This window comes from Ochotona curzoniae, unplaced genomic scaffold (genome assembly GCF_017591425.1).
Source record: "Ochotona curzoniae isolate NIBS_2020 unplaced genomic scaffold, NIBS_Ocur_1.0 contig_2699, whole genome shotgun sequence".
Classification (NCBI taxonomy): domain Eukaryota; kingdom Metazoa; phylum Chordata; class Mammalia; order Lagomorpha; family Ochotonidae; genus Ochotona; species Ochotona curzoniae.
In genome coordinates this window covers 2,337,689-2,347,297 of record NW_024465561.1, presented here as the reverse complement: position 1 = coordinate 2,347,297, position 9,609 = coordinate 2,337,689, and the positions used below count along the sequence as shown (strand labels likewise).

General features: G+C 58.1%; 1 protein-coding gene across 1 annotated transcript; it reads right to left on the bottom strand.

The window, feature by feature from the left end:
• Positions 1 to 364: 364 nt before the first annotated feature.
• Positions 365 to 6,716, bottom strand: B9D2 (B9 domain containing 2). Its single transcript, XM_040976270.1, has 4 exons — positions 6,527 to 6,716; positions 6,067 to 6,158; positions 3,206 to 3,331; positions 365 to 959 (listed from the first exon to the last, which is right to left on the bottom strand). The coding sequence occupies exons 2-4, from the start codon at positions 6,152 to 6,154 to the stop codon at positions 646 to 648; spliced, it is 528 nt and encodes a 175-aa protein (XP_040832204.1). The 5' UTR covers positions 6,155 to 6,158; positions 6,527 to 6,716; the 3' UTR covers positions 365 to 645.
• Positions 6,717 to 9,609: the final 2,893 nt, after the last annotated feature.

Below are 9,609 nucleotides of genomic sequence, written 5' to 3'. Positions count from 1 at the left end.
GTGGTGGTGGTGGTTGGGGTGGGGGGCCGGGCCACCGTCCTCATCTCGCGTGGGCGGGCTCCGAGGGGGGTCCCTTCTGCCCTGGGGGGTGGGGGGTGTGGGAGGCGGGCACCCCGGCTCCGCCCCACGCAGACGGGAACGGGGGTGCTGCCTCCTGGTGGCTGAGTGCTACCGCAGCGGTGCCCGGGACGCACGGTAGCTTTGGGGACCGTGTGTGTGTGTGTGTGTGTGTGTTGGGGAGGGGGATGAGCCTGGCAAGGGGTCTTCTCAGAACTGGAGGAGGGGCTAGGGCCGAGGGTGGGGAGCCCGAGGAGAGCGCGCAACAGGGGAGGACGTGGCAGAGGGCAGCGGACACAGGAAGGGCTCAGGAGGCACTGGCACCTGGGAGACGCGTCCACCTTTATTAAGGACCTCCACTCAACCCCCCCGGGGGGCCGGCGTACCTGCTACCCGCTTTTACAGACACAAGCTGAGAGGCGCGGGGAGTCCTAGCAAGGTCCCCAAGTGGCGCCATGCCTGCCTGGGCTGCGGCCAGGCGGCCTGACAGTCCCCAGGGCGCCCCTGGCCCTGACCACGGTGCCACCTGGCCCTCGCTGGGGGCGCAGGGCTGGGGATGCCGGCGGATGGCTCAGGGCTGGGGCTCCCTCAGCATTCAACACCGTAGCGGTCGAAGTGGCGCAGCAGCAGGCCGAGCTCCAGGTGCACCGTGCCACCCGCAGCCGTGTGCAGGCGGTAGCGGTCGGCCCCGCTGTAGATGGTGTCTCCGTGTAGCAGCTGCGGTCCACCTCCCACGAAGACCCGCGCCAGCTGCTCCCGCCAGCTGCCTAGGGGCCGCCACGTGGGGCATTCCAGCTGGTGGGTGCCTGGGCTGCTGGGCACGTGGCAAAAGCCATAGCCTGCGAGCTGGCAGCGGCCGAAGCTGTCCTGGGACCACACCTGGAGGTGCAGCCGAGGCCAACCTGTCGGAAAGAGGGGAGAGAGGGGTAAGGGAAGGATGCGTTGTGCCCAGTCTGGATGCCCACTGGAGGGTCTCGGCCAGGAACTCCATCAGCAGGAACAGCCTACATCTGTTATCTTCCTCAAACTGTCACACCTTTCAGCTCCCATCTAGGATGGCTCCCCTCCATGTGGCTGCCTCCCATGCACCCCGAGGCTGGGCAGTCCCCACCTGGGGCCCCATCCTGGACCCACCAGCTGCTTTCCCTCCCCAGGTTCCGCACATCCTCACTGGGTTCAGAGCTGCCCCCCACCCCACTTTTTTTTTTTAAAGGAGTTATTTATTTATTGGTTGGAAAGGCAAAGTAACAGAGGGAAAGAGAGAGAAATTCCTTATCTGCTGGTTCACTTGCCAGATGGCCCCAGTGGCCAGGGCTGTGTCTCGTGTGTGGGCAGCAGGAGCCCCAAGCACTTGGGCTGCCAGCCACTGTCTCCCAGACACATTAGCAAGCAGCTGAAAAGTACAGGGTAGCCGGCACATGAATCAGGCGCTCCAGCACGGGGTGTGGGTGTCCCGAGGCCCGCCTCTGACAGTCTCCCTCCTTGTCCACCATCCACCTGTCAGCTGCCAACACTTGCCTCCCCACGGGTTGCCCACTTGCTCTAAAGGCCACTTGCCGTCTCAGCCTGAGAGAGCCCTTTGGGACTCAGCCTCAGCACCCCCCCACACACACACCCCATTTCTGCCCTCCTGAGCCCCTCCTCTGTGCTGGGCCCTGTTGGAGGAGTTGAGGACACATCCATGAGCACAGCAGACAAAAATTCCTCCCTTGTGAGGCTGACATTCTAGACCAGGAACATAGTAAAGAAGCAAATTGCAGGGTATGTCAGATGGTGATAACCGCTCTGCAGAAAAACAAAGCTGGACGGGGTGGGGGTGAGGAGGAGATGGAGGAAGCCTCACCAAGAAGAAGGGGACCCAGGCAATGCCAGCCTGTGGGGAGGGTGGAGATGATGAAGGGCAGACAGACCCCAGCCCGAGGAGGTCACAGGGCGCGTGGAGTGTGCTTGGCGGGGCCAGTGCTGCCGGGTGAGACAGACGCGGTGACAGGCCTGGGGTCGGGGGACGGCTCCGAAGATGGCAGTGATGGGGGCTCTGAGCAGAACAGGGAGGTGGCATGACTCGGGTGTTTGCAGGGTCCCCCTGGCTGCATGTGGGCACAGGTCATGGAGGTGCCCATGAAGGGGCTGTTCCAGAAAGGTTGACAAAGAGGGGCTGTAGCTGGTGGGGCACAGCACGCCAAGCCGCTGCTTGCAACACTAGCATTCCATGGAAGAGTGTCAGTTCAAGTGTCAGCTATGCCGTGTCTGTTCCTGTTAGCATATTGCACCCGGGAAAGCAGCAGCAGATGGCCCAAGTGCTCCCATCCATGTGGGGGATCCAGAGGGTGTTGTAAGGGCCTGGCCCGGTCTGGGCTGTCTGGAGATGGCCCTGTGCCTCCTGTCCTGTGGTGGGGGGAGCCCTCTGAGGTTAGCGTCATTCCCCAGGCGGCACGGGGCAGGCCCTCGGTAATGCTAGCTGTGGAGTGCTGAGATGGATGGTACATTTCCCACAGCCCAGTGACATTCCTCTCCAGTGACCCACTTTCTGTTTTAAGAGACACAGAAGGAGAGACAGCCATCTCCATCCACTGCTTTGCTCCCCCAGACACCAGGCCACAGCCAGGAGTCTGCCACTCAGGAGTTTCCCTGGGGAGTGGCAGGGCCCCCGGCACTTGAGCCATCACCTGCCACCTCCCCTCCTTAGGGCACAGACCTGCAGGAGGCTGGAGCAGAAGCAGGACTGGATGCGGGGTGCACGTTTGCAAGCAGCGCTTTGGCTGCTGAGCTACCCCGGGGCCTGTGTGTGGTGATGACCCACCTCTGGCCTGTCCTCCTTTTTAAGGAGTCTTCCTGAAACACAGCATTCACTTCCCTCCCTCTGCCCCTCTCACGATCCCTCTTTATGGAAGACTCTGTTTTCTTTCTTTACCTGAAGGCTCCATCCTCTGCTGCCGAGACCCCCACCTTCCTACCTTGCTTGCTACCTACCACCTGGCCTCTGCTCCAGTCCCCAGATGCATGCCCGGGTAGGGTTTAGTTTGGCCTCCCCAGGGCCAGGCATGGCTGGGAAAGGGACCCACAAAGTCTGAACCCATCCCAGCAGCTTTGGGGCTATTGGCTGCCTCCCCTCAGCTCTGGTCCCCTGGGACCAAGTCCTGGAACCTACCTTGTAGACCTTTGGTCGCGAAGTGCAGGTCGATGGGGTGGGACCAGTAGGCCATGTCCCCTACCTGGGGGGTGTCCACCTGCGTCTGGCCTTCCCGCACACCTGACAGGAGCTTCCATGCTGCCCCTGCGGCAAGAGCCAGGACAGAGTCAGGGGGTGGAGTCAGGGGGTGGGAGGCAGGGGGGTGGGAGTCAGGGGGTGGAGTCAGGGGGTGGGAGGCAGGGGGTGGGAGGCAGGGGGTGGGAGTCAAGGGGTGGGAGGCAGCAGACGCCACTATGGGTGACAGGACTGTGTTTCCCTCTGGCATTTGGGAGAGCCTGATAACTGGGTTCAAATCCTGTCACTACCTCTTTAGGCAAGTTACCATTCTATGCTTTAGTCCCCACCATGTGCAAAATGAGCAAAAGGCACACACCTTATGAACTTGTGGGAAAGTTTGTCCAGTGAGTGTGGGGTGCAAGTTCCATATCAACACACTACACTTCTCACTCCACATGGAGAGGCTCACGGCACTAAGATAGGCTCATGGATGCCCTCTGGGAGCTTTTGGTGAAAAACATGGTAACAGGGATCCTACTTTTAGGGGTGGCAACTATGGGCTACATGCTTGGGGCACTGTGATGGGCTGAGCGCCTCAGGAAGTGCACTGCATAAATGCGCAGCCCACTCGACAGCGGCCTCCCCCGACTGTCCTGCGTGGCCCACGGCCTGGCCTGGCTCCTGCCGCCCTGCCTGAACTCCCTCCCTCCACGCCACCCGTGTGCTTCTCTGCTCCCCTTTCCCTTCCCCTACCCTAGGGCTTTTGCACTTCAATGTTCGCTTTTATGTGACGTGGCCCTTCTTGCATCCTTCAGGGCTCGGTTTAAGTGTCCTCTTCACAGAGTGCCTCTGACCATTCTATCCAAAATCTGTCACAGCATCCATTTCTTTTTCTTTGAAGACTTTTCACCTGGGGCTGTCATTGTGGCATCGTAAGTTAAGCCACCACCTGCCATGCCGGCATCCCATATGGATGCTGGTTTGAATCCTGACTGCTCCACTTAAGATCTAGTTTCCTGCTAATGCGCCTGGGAAAGAAGGCCCCTGCAATGCCCAGAGGAAGCTTCTGGCTTCCGTCTGGCTCAGGCCCGGCCATTGTGACCTTTTGGACAGTGAACCAAACAGATGGAAGATCTCTGACTCTTACTTACTTCCTATAATTTTTACATAAATGCATCTTTAAATAAGTAAAAAAAAAAACCCTAAATTTATAAAATATTTTATTTTTATTGGAAAGGCAGATGTAGAAGGAGAGACAGAAAGAAAGTTCTTCCATCCACTGGTCCACTCCCTAAATGACCACAGTGGCCAGAGCTGAGGTGATCTGAAGCCAGGAGCTAGGAGTTTCTTCTGGGTCTCCCACGTGGGTTCAGGGTTTAAGACTTTGGGTCATTCCTGACTACTTTCCCAGGCCATAACAGAGCTCTGGATGGGAAATGGGGCAGCTGGAACACGAACCTATATGGGATCCTGGTGTGTACAAGGCAAGGATTTAACCATTGGGCTATCATGCCAGGCCCCCAAAGCCCTGGACTGCGCCAGGCTGAAGGTGGGAGCTGGGAACTCAGCCCAGATCTCCCTTGTAAGTGGAAGGAATGTATCACACCACGTCCCAGGGTCTCCCGTGGCAGGAAGTTGAAGTCTGGAGCCAGGAATGCAAACCAGGATATAGGATGTGTACGTACAAACCGCGAGCTCAGTGCCTGCCCCATAACGCCTGTGGCTTTCCACTGAGCTGTGTCTTTATCTGCTCCCCCAACCGCGAGCTCCAGGACAACACGGCCTTTCACACGGCAGAGTCCCCAGCTCCGGGTATATGGAAGGCAGCTGTGCTCACCACTATACCGCCAACGCTGCTGCTCTGGGGATATGAAAGGTGGTCAGTCTACACTCCTTGGACAATGAAGTGACCTGAGAAGGCATGTGCCACTGTGATGCCCATTCTAACAAGAAACAGGCCCTGAGAGGGCAGGCCCTCGATCATTCGTTCTGTGAGTGATGTAGTCCGCTGAGCGCCCATGCTGCACCAAGCATCGTTCTCCCATGCTGAGGGTATGGCAGTGAGCACGGCACGCCCCGGCCCCTGTGGGGAGCTATCTTCAGAGCCCGACTGCAGGGTCCAAGCCTGCGAGCTCCCTGTTGGATCCACACCGCCCAGTGGCTCCCCCGAGATCACCAGAGCCCGCACCGGCCTGGCTGAGGGAGGCTCCCGGCCACCTCGCACCCCACAAGTCAGGCTCTTCACAGGCAGGATTTCCCAAAAGCAGCCGGAAGAAGAGAACCAGGAGGCAACGGAGGCCTCAAGCGGGGACAGCATCTGACCATGTCAACCCATTACAGCCCAATCCACAGGGATCCCGGCCTGAGGGGCAGACAGGGGTGACAGCCTCGTTGTCCTCACGGGTGTCTCACCAGGCAAGGCCTTCTCAGAGAGAATTCTGATGACAGAGGGTGGCCTCTCCTCCATAAATCTGAGGTGGAGATTTCTGTTTTACAAGAAGAACCTAAGTGGAGACTGCTAATCAAAGAATTATTAAGAGGGGGGAGGATCCGAGGACACCCTAAGGCAATCAGTGGGGTCCAAACAGGAGAGCTGGGTGGGCTAGTGTTTTGAGTATATATGGGGGGGTCTAACCTCGAACCCCATATCCTCAGGGGGCCTTTGCATTCAGAAGAGGGGTCTCAGGGTCTCCTGAGATGGGGTGTGAAGGGCTAGGAAGGGACTCTGGGACTCTTGAGAGCTCACGGAGAGAGGAGGTCAGGGGCCCGGGGAGAGTGTGGGGTCTTGGTAAGGCAATGGCCAGGTCTGGAGGAATGATTACCTGTGTGGATGCCCCACTTGCAGAAGAGACTACTTTCCGAGAAACCGGTGGCCCCCTGGATCTGTCCGATCACGTGCACCTCAGCCATGGCCCTGGGAGCAGAAAGACACAATCAGCCGTGCGAGGTGGGTGTATGCTCTGCATCTGACAGATGGAGAAACTGAGGCAGCTGTAGGTCTTGTGGACAAGCTAGTGTTGTCAGTCCCCGGAGGCTGCACAGCCTTAACCACGGATCCTGCCTCCCCAGGGCATGCTGCGTGGCCCTGGCCTGGGGAATAGGGGGGCGCTTAACGAACCCCTGCTTCTCGTCAACTCTCCAGACCACCCTCCCGGGAGCCGACAAGCTCCGCCCACGAGCTCCAGAAGCTCCGCCTCCTCACGGCCTCAGGTTCCACTGTGCGCCTGCGCTGCCAGGCCACGGGGGCCCCGCCCCTGCCCACAGCGCATGCGTCCTTCCTACCTCTGCGCGCTGAGCGGTTAGGAGCGCCCGGGATGCATGGGTCGAGCTTGTCTTCTTGGCGGGCGCGCCGGCCAGGCCGGCCTCGCGGCTCTTCTAGAACCTTCCGCACCGCCGCAGGCCTGAGGCGCCAAACCTGCGCGGCCACCTCGCCTGGACTCCGTCGCGTTGCTGGGACAACAGCGGGCTCCTCCCCTGGCCTCGTACCCGCCCTTCGCGTCGCCTATTGGGTGCTGGCGGCCCTCGAGGGGTGGGGCGACGCTGTCTGTGATGGACACGGGTTTTTCTCTCACTCCATTTTGGGAAAATCGAGCGTCTCTCGCCCGCCAAGGCCCGGGGCTCCGCCATCGGGGGCGTGGCTGGGCAGGTGCCATCTTGAGTGTGGCCAAAGGAAGTTGGCGCGGCCGCCCGTTTTAAAAATGCGCAAAAATGAACTTTGCGCCCTGCCTTCTCCTCCCCCACCCTCCCAAAAATCCCACACCTCTTTCTTGAAACACCAAGTGCGAAGGAGGTATTCCTCTTAGGACACGCATCCCCCTAACTCAGCGGAAAAACAAACCCTTCCTCATTCAGACTCCGGGAAGTTGGGGAGGGGGGTGGTTTCCCTTACTCGTGTGAGGTGCCCGGTCCCCGGGTTTCTCAAGGACCAGGGCGAGGCCGGCGTCCTCGCGGCTGCTGCCAGGCTTGCAGTTAGCACTGCTTCTGAGCGAGGGGTCGGGGGTGAAAGATGCGGAACTAAGTACCCCCGGGGTGCGCGAAAACGCCCGAGGTTTTGGCAAGCGCTTTTCCCCTCCTCCAAGTCCAGGACAACCGCTGCTTCGGACCAGCTCAACTCCTGCAAAGGGAGCAACTTCCATAGGGTAGCGCTCCGATAATAGGAGTAATTCAATGGAATAACATCTCCTCCTCGGAGCCTCACGACTTCCCCTGGGATAGGCAAGAGCGCGTTTGTTTTTTTTTTTTTTTCCCTAAGAAGAATTGAAGGTGACGTCATTTGCCTTCAGCCGCATGGTCACTTGGGGAGCGAAGACGGAAGATCTTTCCCTCAGTCTTTCTTCCCCTCCCCCCGTGTATCTTTCCAATTAAAAACAAACAAACAAAAAAGCTGTCACTGCTGCTGCCTCTTGGATACACCGCCCGCCCCCCTCCAGGGTGACTGACAGCACCACCTTGCAGGGTTGTTATGATAAACCCGCAGGGACCAGTGTTGGGGTACAGTGGGCTGAATCCCCATTTAAGACACCTTCATCCATTATCAGAGTGCCCAGCAGGAGTCCTGGCGGCTCTGCTTTGGATTTGGCATCTGAGAAAACATCTAATAATGGCTCAAGAGCTTAGGTCCCTGTGTTCCATGTGGGAGACAGGTTGTCAGTCCAGGCTCCTGTCTTCATTTGTACCAAGGCCCTAAAATTGTTTGCGGAGCGAACCAGCAGATGGAATCTCTACTTCTCTCTCCCTCTCTTTCTGTCTCATGTCAAATTAACATATCTTTAAAGAAAATTAACACCGGGATTGGCACAATGGCTCAACAGGCTAATCCTCCACCTGCAAGCACCGAGATGCCACATGGGTACCAGCTCATGTTCTGGCTGCCCCGCCTCCCAGCCAGCTCCCTGCTTGTGGCCTGAGAGCACAGCAGAGAATGCTCCAAATCCTGGGCACCTTGCACCCACGTGGGAGGCCCAAAGGAGACTCCTGCTTCCTGGGTTCAAACGGGCTCAGCTGTAGCTGTTGAAACCATTTACACAGTGAAGCAGAAGATGGAAGATCTTTGTCTCTCTGCTTCTCCTTCTTCCTGTAAATCTACTTTTTGAATAAAAATCATTAAAAAATTAATGTCGCCTTATTTTACGATCATTTAAAAAATTATTTGAAAGAGTGACAAGCGGGATACACACACACACACACACACAGATGTTCCATCTGCTGGTTCACTCCCCAAATGTCCACCACAATTGGGCTGGGCCAGCGCAAAGCCAGGAGCTCCGTCCTGGTCCATTGCGTGTTACTGGGGTCGTACAGACTGGAGCCTACATCACAGCCTCCCAGAGACGCGAGCAGGAAGCTGGGCAGGAAGTTCATTTGCTGTGATTCAAACCTGTCATTCTTATATGGGGTGCAGGAAGCTTCACCCCACCTGTACCACAACATCCTCCCCTACCTTCTCCATTAAAAAAAAAACATCATGTATTTAGTTATTTGAGACACAGGAAAAGAGTTCTCTGGTCCTGTCCCCAGTGCCTACAACTGCTGGGCTGGAGTGGAAGCTAGAAACTCAATCCCAGTCTTCCACACAGGAAGGAAAGATTTCCCTCCCATTACTCAAGCCATCCCCCCAGCCTCTCAGGGTGTGCGGTGGTAGAAACCAGAGACAGGGCCTGGAATCCAGAACCAAATTGAGTTACTGGGATGAGGGACACGGGTACCTGACCACCGGGCTAGACACCCGCTTCTGTCAGTCCTGTTTCCACAGCTGTTTGAAGTGTGTCTCTCCCAGGGTGCAGCCCCAGAGGCATAGCAGTGAGCCAGAGCACATTTGGCCCAGCCCTCGTGGGATGGGACAACTAGAGTGAGGCCAAGGAGAAGGTCACGGGGCATTGTCTGGTGACAGGGTCCTGTTCCTCTTCTCTTTTTCTCCCCGCAACCTCCCCTCCCACTGGGTCTCCCCACCTGGTCGTCTGCCAGAAGCTCAAGCTGAGCCAAGCCTGCCCCGAGACGCCTTCTGGTCTCCCTCCCCAGAACTGCAGCCTGTGCCAGCTGCAGCGTCTGGACTCCTGGCTGCGAGCCCCGGAGCCATGGAGCAAGGGAACTCCAGTCTCACATCAGACCTGAGAATCCTCTTGTCTGGCGAGGGTCGGGGGAGGGGGACTTCTGGGAAGACCAGGCCAGAGCAGGCTGGGTGGGCTTCCTGAAGGAGGCGGACGCTTGCAAGAAGGGTGCAAATCATGCCCGTGAACATCGGGTGCTCACTTTGCCTGGTTCTGGGAAGATGGTGCATCTGAGAACCAGCACATCTCGCACTGCCCTCTCTTCAGCCTCCTTTCCCTGGATGCCCCAGCCCACCCTCTGCCTCCGTGTTCTCCCCC